This window comes from Protopterus annectens, chromosome 2.part0 (assembly GCF_019279795.1).
Source record: "Protopterus annectens isolate FY-2018-M chromosome 2.part0, PAN1.0, whole genome shotgun sequence".
NCBI lineage: Eukaryota > Metazoa > Chordata > Ceratodontiformes > Protopteridae > Protopterus > Protopterus annectens.
In genome coordinates, this window is record NC_056728.1 from 736,110,776 (window position 1) to 736,125,719 (window position 14,944).

The window sequence follows — 14,944 nt, forward strand, 5'->3', positions numbered from 1 at the left end:
GCCAGAAAATGTATAACAAGAAAATGGAAATCCACAGTCCCTCCAAGTTATGAAGACTTCATATCTCTATTAAAGGAATCTGCACAAAAAGAAATAAAAGTCAAAGAAGAAAGAATTTTTCCCAGACGTTGGACAGACAATCCTTGGAATAAAATCTTAATACTTATAGACACATTACAAAAGGATAGAATTTCTTCTACATGAAATTGAAATGTCATAAACTAAGATGGACTTATGTGAATATATGCTAGTAAAGGCTATATTCGTTCTATGGGATTATTCCTTTTTATAACTTTGTTGGTTAATTCTTTTCATTGGACCACTTGTAAATATTGTACATATTGTTATAGTTATTAACTATTTTCTTTTATTTTGAATTGTAATTTAAATTTACTGTATCATAATTTGTTTACAAACAAAAAAAATAAAAATTATTTAGAAAAAAAAGAAGAGATATGTGGCTGAGCCAGGGATGGAAGTAAGTTATATAAAGAAAGCTGGTAGTGAAATGTGAAGTTCAGGAAATCATCAAAAAAGGAGTGCAGGAAAATGTAAGAGATAGAAAACACAGACCAGGCTAAAAAGGAATATTGGTTGCATAACAAAAAGGCTAAGAGAGTAGTTGCAATAGCAAAGAATAAGGCATCAGAGGCACTCTACCTGCATATGGAAAGTGACCCATTAGATGGCACAAAGAAACACTGTCAGGTTCCAAGGCAAAGACAAAAAGATAAAGAAGATAGTGGCCAGACTCCCTTCATAAAGGATTCCAGCAGCAACCTATCTAACACCTCCCAGGATATCAACAACAGATGAAAGGACCACTTCCTGTAACTTCTTTAATGAAGAAAACTCCCACAAAAACTGTAGTGCCTCAGATGCAGCTTATGATGAAAGAGGAAAAAGAGCCCACCCTAGACGAATAAGAACAGCGCTAAGGAAAATGATGTCAGGGAAAGCAGCAGGCTCAGTTGAGGTCACAGCAGATATGATCAAGATATTGGGTGACTTAGGGAAGAACTGGTTCCATAGCATAGTCATAGCAGTATGGACAGAAAACCATATCCCAGATGACTGACAAATACACTTTCTAGACTCTAGTGCCAGTGTTGAACAAATGAGGTATTTACAACTGTGGGAATTATAGAGGTGTCAGACTGCTGTCATACTGCATAAAAGGGTAACTCATAAATGAAGATGCAGAGTTGTAGAATGTAAGATGGGTGATGAGCAGCTCAGATTCAGATTAGTATCCATCACAACTGACCTAATGTTTGCAATGAGACAGATAGTTGAGAAGAAGTTAGAGATGAGGAAACAGTCCAACTGGGAATTCTTAGACTTGGAGAAAGCATATGACAAGGTCCCAAGAAAGCTGATTTGGGCAGTTTGGTGATACTTCAAAGACACAGAAACATTAGTAGAATTATTGCAGGCTATGTACAAGGGTGCAATGGCACAAGTACGAACAGTGTTCGAACTCAAAGAGGAATTGCCAGTGGGAGTGGGTATGCATCAGGGTTCATCTCTGAGCCCTCTGCTATTCATACTGGTGATGGATTACACTAACAAAAAGACTAAAGGTGACAGATCACTAAAGCTGCTGTATGCAGATGATGAGGCATTACGGGCAGACTCTGAACAAGAACTTCAGCAAAGGGTAGAGGGATGCAATGCTATACTGAAGGCATATGGAATGAAACTGAGTACAGATGTCCTGGTAGCAAGCAGGAGAAAACAAAAGAAGCTGAAAATTGAGATAGAAGCGGAAAATAGTGAAACAGTTTGGAGGGGTAGATGACGTGAAGGGAAGTCTGGATGAGGAGATCAAAGCTAGACTAACTGGAGTTTCAGCCAAATGGCACAGCGTGTCAGGGATCGTGTATCACAGAAGAATGTCAAAGAAGCTGAAAAGTAAGGTGTACAAAACTGTGGTGCAACCAGTACTACTGTATGGTACATAAGACTGGGCAGTGAAGACTGAGAAGTTGAGAAAGTTACAGGTGATGGAGATGAAGTGCCTGAGATGGGTGGTAGGACACACACTGCGGGGCAGATGAAGAAATAAGGACACCAGAGCAGAAGCCCAAGTAGCTGCAGTTGCAGAAAGATCAACATGAACAGGTTATGGTGTTTCAGGTACATATGTAGGAAAGCTGAAAACAATCTGGTGAAGAAGATTTAGGACAAACAGGAAGAAGGTAAGAGGAAATGAGGGTATCAGGCAAACAGATGATGGACTGTGTGAGAGAAGCATGTTGAAGAAGGTAAGAGAGTGGAATTTAACCAAGATAGATGTCGATATTTAACGAGCCACCCTTACCCCGTGTAGAAAATGGAAAAAGGGGGATGGATTATGATGATGATATAAATTCAGATTTTGAAGTCTGCTTTCATAGTGCTCCCAGGGTTTAGTAACGTGACCATTACTGTTTCCATTATTTATTAATGATCATCCTTGGGATCTTCCAAATGTCAGCTGCATGTTTTATGCAGTTGATATTGTGATCACTAAGGTTCATTAGTCTTTTAAAATCCTTGACAAAAATTCTTTACCCTTATTTGGAACTAGTTGAGCTGCAACTGTCTAACTATAAATACAAATTAAGATTTCAGCAGTGATTCAAGGCACCCCATGAGGATATAGTACTTTAGTGAACATACCCAAGGACCTAGTGGTATAAACATTCATACAGATGGACATCAATTTACATTCAAGTATTATTCTGAAATACTTGTAAGCAATGTACCTCATGAACTGAAAGCTGCATCTGAAAGTGTGCACCTTCTAACAGGGAGTCTAAAAAAGCAATAATATTCAGTGTTCCTATCCGCAAAACTGTGTGCTCTCTACCAGTAATTACCTTAAACTTTGGCCAAAACACTGCACTACTAAAACTGGTAAAAAAAATAAAATACAAAGATTCATTTACTTGTCAGATAACTGTTAGCACCACCGTTTAACATCATCAGAAGCAAAACAGATACCTACATGTAACTGCCAGAGATGTTACTCTACCCAATTCTTTACTTTTTAAACTTATGTTTCCATTATTGACCTCCTTTAAAATAAAACATTAATGATCAGACACATTTCTTATTCTCTGCGTAATCAAGAGGACATAGAATTAAGCAGACCAGCCCTTAACCTAGTTACAATAGAAAGGACATTTTTTTTTCACAATTGCTACTTCTAGCTAGAATACTATCTTACAAAACATTTGGATAACAACGTAAGTCTAGGAATGTAGGAACAGCTTATAAATGCTCACACTTCCTGTACAGTGATTAACGGTCTAGCTTACATACAAGTACTGTTCTCCTCTAGTTAGCATGCTTCATAAAAATTAATAAAAATCATATTTTTATTGCCTGAAAACACTTATTTGTAAACATATGTTTAGCATATTTTCATTACTTCTTCATTTCTTTTGTTTCCTACTGGCTGATTTGTAAATGCAGCCTCTACCCTTTTTTCACCTATTGTACTATTTTTAAAAAGTAGTGTAATTGCATTTCTGTTCAGATTATTTCTTATGCATGCATCTGTGTCTAATGTATGGCTATCTGTGCATCTAATGTGTCTGTAAAATTTTACATTTAATGTGTTTGCCTAATGGCCTGAGCTGTGACTGACAGTAATGATTGGATTACCCCCCCCCCCCCGGAAAAACTGCAAAATAAATTTCAGGAAAAAAATTCTAAACAAGATTTTTCAATAAAAAGAACACTCCCTGTTTTGTTTTGTTTTTTTAATTCAGGAATTCATATGCACATTCATATTGCATATGATAGATACTGAAAGGAGAGCTGTGGGAATATGACCTGATCAGTTTACTTATATATATATATATATATATATATATATATATATATATATATATATATATATATATATATATATATATATATATATATATAAACAAACAGTAGCCTTATCTACAATATAGAAGAATATGAGCAGGTCACTGATCTTAACTTGCTTATTATGTGTTTGAGACATGGTTACCAAGAAATTCACCTTGAGAACAAAGCTGAAAAGTATTATCTTGGCATCCATGTTGAGAACACATAATTAAGGATTATGATCACATACCTGATATATTTCTTTGTAGCGCATGGAGCTTTATCTGCTCCATGTACTTCTAGTTACAGAAAAGAAAGTGCTAAGTGTTTTGTCAGCTTTCAAAGCTGTAGAGTACTTAGTGAGTGCTGTCAGAAAGACAGTGTAACTCAGTGTCTCATGTTTGCACTCACTTTCCATGCCTCTCAGTTGTCCAAATTTCCCAGAATGTCCAGATTTTGCCTTATATTTTTGGTCTTTTCTTCATAAAATCTGTGTTTGTTTGGCAAATCGCTTGATATACATTTCAGTTTTAAACTTCCTATGCTTCAGACAATGTAGGTGAACTCAGATCTTGTTATTCTAGTTTATAAGAGGAAGTCAGGGACCTGTTACTGGCAGAGACAGCAGGGAGAAACAAATTGTCACTGTCATTTGCTGGTCAGTGCTGGCAGATTTGACTGCCTAGAGCAAGACCCAACCTAAAAAAGCTAAAAAGGGGTTTCTTAACATTTGTTAAGATCAGGCCTCACTCTGCAGTACAGCTTAACTGAGTTGTCTTTTTCAAGATATTGGAGGGTAATCACTGTGCTCAATGCACAAAATACTAATTGTACTGCTCATACACATGTGATCCTGCAATAAACTTGGTTGTTGCTTGGTAATATTTCTGGTGATTAACATATCGCTCTGCTGAGATCACGTCTGTGGTTCTGGAGAGAGGTTATACATGGGCATCTCACCTTTTAAGGGCCAGCATAAGGACTACAGTGTGGTGCATCTGTTAGTCTAAAATGATCTTTCATAATGTAAATTGGAGCCAAGAATGAGTGAATGAAACAGAAGTACAAAATGTCTTTCCCCCAGGCAAATAAAAGAGTTTGACAACCTTTTGAGGAGTCACTGAGCTTGTGGTAGTCAGGGCCTGTGCAAACAACTTGCTGTATAGTGACAAACACTTAGTGCAGAGCTTGTGCAGGCTTAACATTGTGTGGAAATGCTCCATGGCCTGTGGATTATTCTCCTAATGGCAGTCAGCAGTGCCATAATAAGTGGCACACACACACACACACACACACACACACACACACACACACACACACACACACACACACACAAACACACAGGGTAGGCATGGAAACAAAACAAACAAAAAATGGCAGCATGCTGCCATACTCTACATCACTTTGCTCAGTCTCCCACTAACTGTATATTTTCATTTTGTTACAATGAGAAGTCACTGTCTCAAAATATGGCCAATTATTGCAGTTTGGTTGTTAGTTGGAAGACTTGCAGATAAAGAAGCAAGCGGGGTCCACTTAGTCCCGGGCTTGCAAATAAGATATTTCAGGGAAAATAGCCAGCTCAATAGCAGCCATGGAGGAAAAAAGAGGACGAGAAGAAGAAGCGAGGTTTGCAAGTTTGTTCGTTTTCATTCTGTTACTCTTTCTGATTTTTTAGGTTCTGTAACTTTTTCGTTGGCAGCAGCTGTATATCAGAATGGTGATTGCAAAAACCTGGGTCCTCAAAAAGCACTTTGAGGGCTTCCCAAAGCACAGTGATTTTGAGCTGAAGGAGGAAGAGGTACCAGATCCTAAGGATGGAGGTAAGAAATGTATTTCTCTAAGTTGTTATTTCTTTTCAGTTGGTTATGCCATCCAGATGTTTTTTATCACATCTCTTACAGCTTTGATGTATAGTTTCTAGCACTGTTCTACTTTATGTGTGAATTTTCATATACACTTATTTATACTTACATATAAATAAACTAAAGAAGCACAGCACCAACTGTCAAACAGAAAAATATTCATTGTGAAGGCTAAAACACCAGCAAGCAAGTCTATATATGTGTTTGTGTGTGTGTGTGTGTGTGTGTGTGTGTGTGTGTGTGTGTGTGTGTGTGTGTGTGTGTGTGTGTGTATATATATATATATATATATATATATATACATACACATATATATATATATATATATATATATATATATATCTATAAAATGTGTGTGTGTGTGTGTGTGTGTATATATATATATATATATATATATATATATATATGTGTATATATACATATATATATATATATATATTTGTGTGTGTGTGTGTGTGTTTATATATATATATATATATATATATATATATATATATATATATATATATATATATTTGTGTGTGTATGCTGAAATTAGTTGACATTAGCATTAGTCGACCTCTGTTTAGTTGACAAAATTTAGTCAACTGTGCAAAATGTTGATAGGGGTGGAACAGCACAGAATTATCTGGGTTGAAGAATACATCCTTTACGCAACACTGTGTGATCTTAGAGTTATTATATATAACTAGCAGGTGTATGGGGGGCTTCAGGAAGCCTTGCCCCCTGTAAAAAAACAATGACTTTACTTACTTTTTTAAATTTTAATTTTGCATCTATTAATGTATATGTATCTTTTCTGCTTTAATAGATGCATTTTTTTATTATGAATGTAATCTAATTACCAAATGTATGTGAAATTGTTAATATACTTAATGTCTGTTTATGTTTATTATGAATGTCTGTTTAAGATGTTCATAATATGTTGGAACTTTTCTCCCCAGACCAATGCTGGAAAGGTTTTTTTGACAAACAGATAGCAATCTCTCATTTGACAACCACGTGGCCAAAGTGGTTAGAAAAACATTTTATATTGCCCACCTAATCATGAAGGGATTCACATCTAGATCAGGGGAGGTCATCTTCCCTCTTTACTCATCCCTCATCAAGCCCATAATTGAGTACAATGCCCCTTTTGGGATGTACCTTACCAGACACCTGCAGCAACTGGAAAGACCCCAAAAGTACCTCACCAAGAGGATCAAAGGGCTAAAACAGATGCCATATGCTGCCCGGTTAAAGAAACTCCAGCTCTACTCAGTGGCATACTGCCTGCTCAGAGGCGATCTGTGCCTGACGTATAAAGCCATGTCCAACCCAGAATTAATGGACATGCTGCACCTCAGAAAATCCAAATCCCATAGAGCTACGCGCTCGACAGACTTGAACCTCAGCACTGAAATAAATAGGACATCCTGGAGGGAAAGATTCATAACCCAGAGGCTCCCTTCACTCTGGAATAAAATCCCAGTCCAGGTTAGGCAGCGTCCCTCACTGACTCTCTTCAAGAGGAATCTTGATGAGTGGATGGGAGATCGTAGGTTTACCCCGGGTATCACTTCTGTGTCACTGTTAGACAGAGGCACAGTATACTAACCTCGAAAAAGGGCATAGCAAAATTAATTTAAAATGGGTGGCGAAAGCCAAGCACACTCTGGTTAGGCTTATAAATGCCCTAGGGCAGATAGCCTAGTATGAACCTATAGTCAGACAAACATGGCAAACAAAATTAAAAATATATAAATAAATACACATTGTAATACAAGGGGCATGTTGGATGTGCCCCAAAATTCAGTAAAAAATACAACTGTTATAGTGATGTTCACCCTTAAGACCCTAGTTATAACAAGCTTGTTATAACGAACTTCATGCACATAACATTGTTAATAGTGAATCTTTCACTGCCACAAAGATGTCAACCAGCATAGAGCAACACTAGACACATTTTGACCACCTTAAAGCTGTCAGACACTTCTTGCTGCCTGAAAAATATCAAAAGCAGAAGTTTGGCAAACAGAGGTGTCTGACAGCTTTTAAAAATGTTGAGTGGTACACTTCATTTCTGGTTGTGTGCTGTATGCAATGTGAGGTGTGCTACACTTTTTAAACTTGTTAGACATTTCATACTGTTACACATTTTTAACTGGTAATACATTGGGACTCATAAAACTACCCATATACTACAAAGAATTATGAGCAGGACTCTGATCATAACTTCCGTGTGTTCTCAAAAACGGATTCAGAGAAATTAAACCTCTGTTAGCTTCCCTGCTGAGATGAATTTATTGGTGTCTGGTTAAGAAACAGATATGGTTATGGTTACCAACCTGAGCGTGATCTTGTTTGCTGTTAATAATAGTAATAACAGTGTTACATAAGTAATGGAGGTAGGTGATAGATGGTTGACATTGCCAAGGCCAGTGATAATGTGGAGCTCAGGCATTTTTGGTATTTTCAAAAATTACTATTTATGAAAAACCTCTGAGTGGTTTAAAAAAACATGTACAAAAACATGGGTCAAACCTTTAGTAAATGGGAGGTTTGGAGAAAAAGATTCATATGTTAAATGGTGTTAAATCAAGATTATGCCCTTAGTCCTGTGTTATGTAGTTTAGTCATTCAGTTGCTGTAAAGATGAAATAGACAGATAAAGGGAAGGCATGAAAGACAGAGAAATACATCAAATGCACTGATGTTATAAGTTATGCAGGTGATTTGATCAGTAAAAGAAGAAAGCTTTTTATTCATATTATAGGAACAGGAAGTAAATTGCTGAAAACAGAATAACTGGCTATTGATAATGAGAAAAGAAAGCTGGTAGGAGATGAGAGATGACTAGAGAGTGTACACTTCCTGAATGTGACATCGAGATCTTAGGAATTCAGTATGGTCTCAAAGGGTTTGTTATCAAAGCATGGAGGAATATGCTTGACAAGACAAAGATGATAACAAATATGTCAAAAGGGAAGTGAATGCCATTTTAGGGGAAAACATTTATTGAATCCAAATTGATTGGATGGAGACAGGGAGTTATTTTGTTAGAGTGTATCCAACCTTGGATGAATTCAAAATTAAATTTATTGGGAATACTTTTCTGTTGTGTGGGGATCATAGTTTCACCTCATAAGAAGAATGTTTTTTATTCAGAAAACAGAAATGAGGAAGACCGGCATTTTTTCTTTGTATTTTCACAGTTGTTCAGCACTGATAAGAAAATGAGTGAAAAGATGGTTAATTAGATTTTTTTTTATTTATAGGTATTAAAGAACTATATGTTGCAGGAGTTAGAGGGGAAGATAAAGAAGAGAATAAATAAGGGATGGATAAATGAATACTATAAATTTGAGAAAGAGGAGAGCAGTATAATGTGATAGTCAAAACGTATTATTTTACACCTGTTTCATAAAGATAATAAAAGATAAGGGATACAATTGTCAGGAGAAAAGAAGGATCAAAGTAAAAATCTGTTATGTGGGAATTTGAGTTTGAAATTTTCATGGCAAGCTTCTTGTGAAAACAGGAATTAAGAATAATCATAATCAGAGATGAATAGGGTATGATGAAAGGATATGAAGAAGAAGAAGTAATTTTTTTATTATTTTCTGGAAAGATAAAAATGTTCAAGGAACCTGACAGAAACTAAATTATTGCTTGCAATTATTGAATATTAATACCATTAATGGTAAGGTGCACATATGTTTACAAGAAAAAAGAAGAGAGTCGATACAGTTGTAAAAAGTGCATGGGTTGTATGCAGTCAAATATGTACTAATTAATAACTTATGAAACAGCAACAAAGCTATTTGAAAATTCAGAAAAGTGTTTACATTTTATAACAAAAGAGCGATTATATTTTTTATGAATATCTACATTAATAAATGGTAAATAATGAGTGAGTAAGTTTTTTCCTGATCTGATGAAGTCTGTAAGATGAAAACACTAATCCAAATAAAGTTCCTTTAAATAAATATTGACTCAAGATGACGTTTCAAAGATCTGAGAGATTTTGTATGAAAACTTTGGAACTTCTGGATAGAAGCTAAGGTTCACTGTCCTTCCAGGACCACAGCCTGCTCTTGAGCTATTCCCTTTAGCATTTGTACCATCGGTGTGGGATAATTTTATTCTGTATTTGGTGAACAGGTGTAAGTTACTGTTTGCAGATGTATGATTTTAGTAAAGATATCCTATCCTTTAACAAACACCATGGAAACTTTTGCATCCAGTTGTGTTACAGCTAACTTAAGCAGGTAGGATTTTGGTTTACTGTCTCTTCTGAAGGACAGCACCTCACAAATGCAACTACCCCACTAATGTTTGTTGCATTTTGATGAATCCAATAAGCTGGTGTGGACATACAGCAAACACCATTCTGATAAGCCTGACATCAAAGGTAGATGTATTACCCGCTTGATCCAAGCTTGCCTACAGCTATAACTCTGTTACATATACTATGTACAGAAGCCATTTGCTTGCTGTTAATGCCTGAAACCCAAACCCTGGACTGCTAACACGTAACAGCATGTCCTACACTGTAAAGTCTGTATTTAGTCTTTCCAGAACTTCTGACTAAAAAGGTGAGATATACCTAGTTACTTTACAATAGGGAGATGATAAATGAAAAAGAAAGGAGAGCTACATCTCATTACCCGTCAGCCTGATATAAGAATGTAGGAAGAATGCTAGGCAAGGGATCGCAGAAGTCATAAGTGGCCTGGCCATAGATTCCTTTAAATAAACATGCTTAAACATTCTTGCCACCCTTTACAAGTTCTTAATAGTGCCCACCTCTCAAATCAAGCAGGGCCATACATGATAACCCCAGTGAGAATTTACATCTGCTCATCCAATCAGGAGGACTGGCCTTAAAGGCAGGCAGGCTAGTAGTCTTCTTGACCTGTAGTGCAGACTTATTCCATAGGCTGGGAATACATGGAGTTAAGTACCTATCTGTCCAGCAAGACTTGTTTATTTCTTGGCACAAATTTAAGTCTCTAGTATGGTATATGTTTTCCAAAGTAAATAGAGGTCAAATAAGATTGGGTCTTTCATGGCTCAAAAAGCAAGACACAGATCACCTCAAGACAGCCAGAAGGCTAGTGAGTATAAAGAGATCTGTGGTAATCTATCAGGATAGTTGATGGATTTAAGGTCTTTACATTTTTTCATTGAAAATTACTGGACCCTTCTATTCAGTGACGGGTCTGATAAGGGAGGAGTACAGCAGTAAGATGGCCTCTTTAGATCTTGAAGATATTCCCTTAGAAATTAACTGAACCAAATAGAAGAATTTCCTGACTATAGTGGTAACATGATGATCAGATGATTGTCAGCTGTTATCCTGTCCAGTAGAGTTGCTGTATTGTGAGCAAAACTTTTGAGTAGCATGCAGATTAGATACTGTTTCTAAACAGATTGCTGCTACACACTCACTGCGCAGCTCTGCTTCCCTTGAAACAACTAACTTAACAAGCATATTGCTCTAAAGTGTTGTATTGTATACTTAAGCATTAATAATTACACATTTCTGTAAATATTGAACCGTGATGTTATCTGACACAACAGCAACACCAGTGCTCCTAATCTGGCATACCTTTCTGCAATATCCACTGTTAGACCCTTTCAAAGTCTTTGAGAGCACACATTTTCCCTGAAATGCATGGTTTTTTTCACCATTTATAAATAGGGTCTGTTTGCCAGAAACTGAGATGACCACAATAGAGGGTGATGGAGAAATTAACAAACAACAGGGGTGAGATAATGTCTACAATGTGATATTTTTGCCTTCAGTATTATTATTTATTAACATTCATTTAGCAGGAAAGTCCAACTTGAAACATAGCCAATTTTAAGTGGAGGCCCAGGGAGAAGCACTCCAGCTGCGTGTCTTTGTAATGTGGGAGAAAACCAGAGTACCCAGAAGAAACCCACACGAATGCAGGGAGGACATGCAGATTCCACACAGAAGGTACTCCATCCAAGGATCAAACCAGAGAACCTCTTGTTGTGAGGCGACAATGCTACCACTGCACCACTGCACCATCTCAGTACTTAACCAGCATAGAGAGAGCAACAATTGTAATAATTGTGTAAGCAGGGACTTAATGGATCCATTTCTGATCATAGCCTTGGCAGCATACTGTACACTTTATATTGTGTCAGGCTGCAGAACTTTTAAAGCTTTGGTATTATCAAATTCTAAGTAGAGTATATAGTGAGTTCTCTGGACTTTGTTCAGATGGGTGTATGTTTGAAGAACAAAAGTTCACTACTTCGAACTTCAAAAGTACACCTACACTAACGCGAAAGTGCACTTTCACGAAAGTGCACTTTCGCGAACCCGCTAGACCAAACAGGCTAGCAGTCACGGACATTAGGGTTTGGGCACCGGTTAAGGTAATGGGATAGTTAGTAAGGCTGTCCCCTTACCTTGACCTGTGCCCTAACCCTAAGGTCCGTGATTATCGCACCACAGTGGAGACATTCCAAACTGGGCTATGTCCTCCACTGTGGTGCGATAGTCACGGACCTTAGGGTTAGGGCACGGGTTAGAGTAAGGGGATAGTTAGTAGGGCTATCTCCTTACCTTGACCTGTGCCCTAACCCTAAGGTCCATGACTGTCGCACCACAGTGGAGGACATAGCCCGTTTTTCAATGTCCTCCATTGTGGTGTGGTAGGTCCGGTCTAGTGAGCTTAAGCGAAACTGCACTTTCGTTAAAGTACCCTTTCGCTTAAGTGGGGATGTACTTTCCCATTTCAAAAAAGTGAATTTTCATTGTAGGAAAGTACACCCGGTCAGATACAGGCAAACCACAAAGTCCACCAAAAGGTAAATATGAGTTGCACAATGAATACAAATGAAATGTTGCACAATGAATACAAATATAATGTCACAAATAGAACACTAGTTTATGAGAAAGTATATGTCAATACACAATCACTGCAAAATGGCATTTCAGTATTTGCACATATCCATTCACTGTATTGCATAAATAAAGAATTAGAATTGTGCCATCACTGTCAAGCACTTCATAAATACAATTTAATCAAACCAAAGGGGTAACAGGCCACACAGTTAACCCATTCAGTAAAAACTGCAAGCAAGACCCAGTCCAGCTAGTGTTTTCGCTAAGTAATACCTTAAATCTCCTGTAGTGGCTCCCATGGGATCTATACAAATGACCCTTTAAGGACATGCCAGTGTTTCAGCTACATGCCTTCTCAATGTCCTTGTATAAAGGGTCATAGTTCCCATATAACTAATGATAGTAAGTTTTTGTATTAGCATAGGTCATTTTTGCTCATAATTTTGTAGCCGTACCTAGGTCTAATTTTATAAAGAAAGTCAAAAACTGAAGAGGAGCAAGGCTGTGCCTGATGATCAAAACTCACGGAAATCACAGCATTATGTATAAATTCTAGCGGCGGAGGAATATGATGGGTACTTTTGATTCAGCCGTGTTGATTGGTTATTCTTCTGCTTGGATACTTTGAAGATATACTGTTAAGAATAAGGGGTCATGTGCTACTGGCTGGAAACATAGTTCTAAAACAGGGTGACAGAAAATTACAGCAGGTCGTCAAGGACAATAATATCTATCTCCACATCTCTCACTGGAATAGTTTACCACTTTGTGGGACAAAGCAATATGAGAACAGTTAGTTGAATAATATTTTTACTGAACAGTTTGTTCTGAAAAGCACCTACAAGCTGCCCCTTGATTTCACAGAAAGCAGAACATCCCTGATTTTTGCTTAATATTTCTGAACTGTTTCTCGTAACATTCTTTTCAAATACAGTTAAATAATTTCCATAGTATTTGTATATGACATCTTAAACAACTATGTACACTATTTACACCAGCCTGACGCTATAACAGAGCTCAATATATACAATTATTTATAGGTATAACAATTCAGTTATCAGAGTGTATCTGTTCAGTTATTGTAAAGTGTCAATCAATGGTAAGACTTTTTTTCCATGGATTGTTAATAAATGGCTTAGGATGAATCCTTAATTCTTAAATTTTTAATTTCCAACAATGCTGTGGTCTTCAGTAGGCTGAAGAAGTCTTCCAAAGTCAGTATTGTGTTTGTATTCCATCTTCTTGTTGTACACTTCCTTGAGATTGCAAGTATTGTCCAAACTAGATACATATTTGACTCATTCAAATGAGGACCTTTGTACACATTTAATAATACTAGAGCTTTAGATAAGTTAAACAAGTCATTAAATAAAGCTTGTAAAAAGTTATTAATACCATTTCAAAATGGCTTAATTTTAACACAGTCGAAAAAAAATGTGATTTCAATCTGCACTGTGTATTTGCTCACACCTCCAACATATTCCCTTTGTGGAAGAATTAATTTTAGTAATTCTAGCTGAAGTTAAGAATGCTCTGTGCAAGCATTTCCAATTAAAAACTTTCCAGTATTGTGTAAAGGACCTATGTTTTATTGATGATAAAATATTTGATTTAATTTCTTCAGTTATATAATTCCAATATGAGGATTTGGGTGTTGTTTTATAATTTATCAATATCTTGTAAAATTTTGAAATACTATTTTGCATGTCATAATCAATATATATGATTTCATATAGGTATTTTGTAAGTTTAGGTATTTCTTTAAATGAAGAATTACTAATTATTCTGCATAAATCTTGGGAATACGTCAGAATGCTTTGCATAGTTAGCCAATCTTGTTGCAGAATTTTGTGTGTTGTTTCTATTGTTTGCATATCCAGAACTTTTAGTTCTTTGATACATTAAAACCAACAAACAAATCCTTTCTGTTCCTAGGAATGAATTATTTATCTGTATATTTTATGTGGATAGCGCTTTGTAACTATGAATGGTGTTAAAAGATCAAACCAGATTTTTAAATCTATATTTGCATTAATAATTTTCCTAAATGAATCAATGTAATAATTAATCATACAAATTTTAGTGGGCTTAGTTATGTTATATTGCATACTAATACATAATATGTGCCATGGCGAATTGTTTTTATCTGTTATTTGAATTTTTTTTGTAAATCAAATTCATTTATTGATATTACAGTTAGTAACTCTTTCCAATTTGCAGAATAATTTGGACTTATCCAATCTGAGATTGTTTTAGATATTGATGCTTTTATATATGTTTCTATATCAGGAAAGTTTAATCCTCCCTGTTTCCGTGGTCTGATATGATATATTAAAGCTATTCTGTTTCTTTTGGGAAACCATAA

The 14,944-nt window shown here is 36.3% G+C and overlaps 1 protein-coding gene across 3 annotated transcripts in view; it reads left to right on the forward strand.

Annotated features, from left to right (window-relative positions):
* Positions 1-14,944, forward strand: part of LOC122793216 (prostaglandin reductase 1-like) — a 401,739-nt gene that overhangs the window by 208,087 nt on the left and 178,708 nt on the right. For all 3 annotated transcript variants that reach the window (XM_044061055.1, XM_044061054.1, XM_044061053.1), the window contains exon 2: positions 5,525-5,669. In XM_044061055.1, coding sequence (XP_043916990.1) covers positions 5,564-5,669 — 106 coding nt within the window. In that variant the 5' untranslated portion in view covers positions 5,525-5,563. The remainder of the gene's footprint in view (positions 1-5,524; positions 5,670-14,944) is intronic.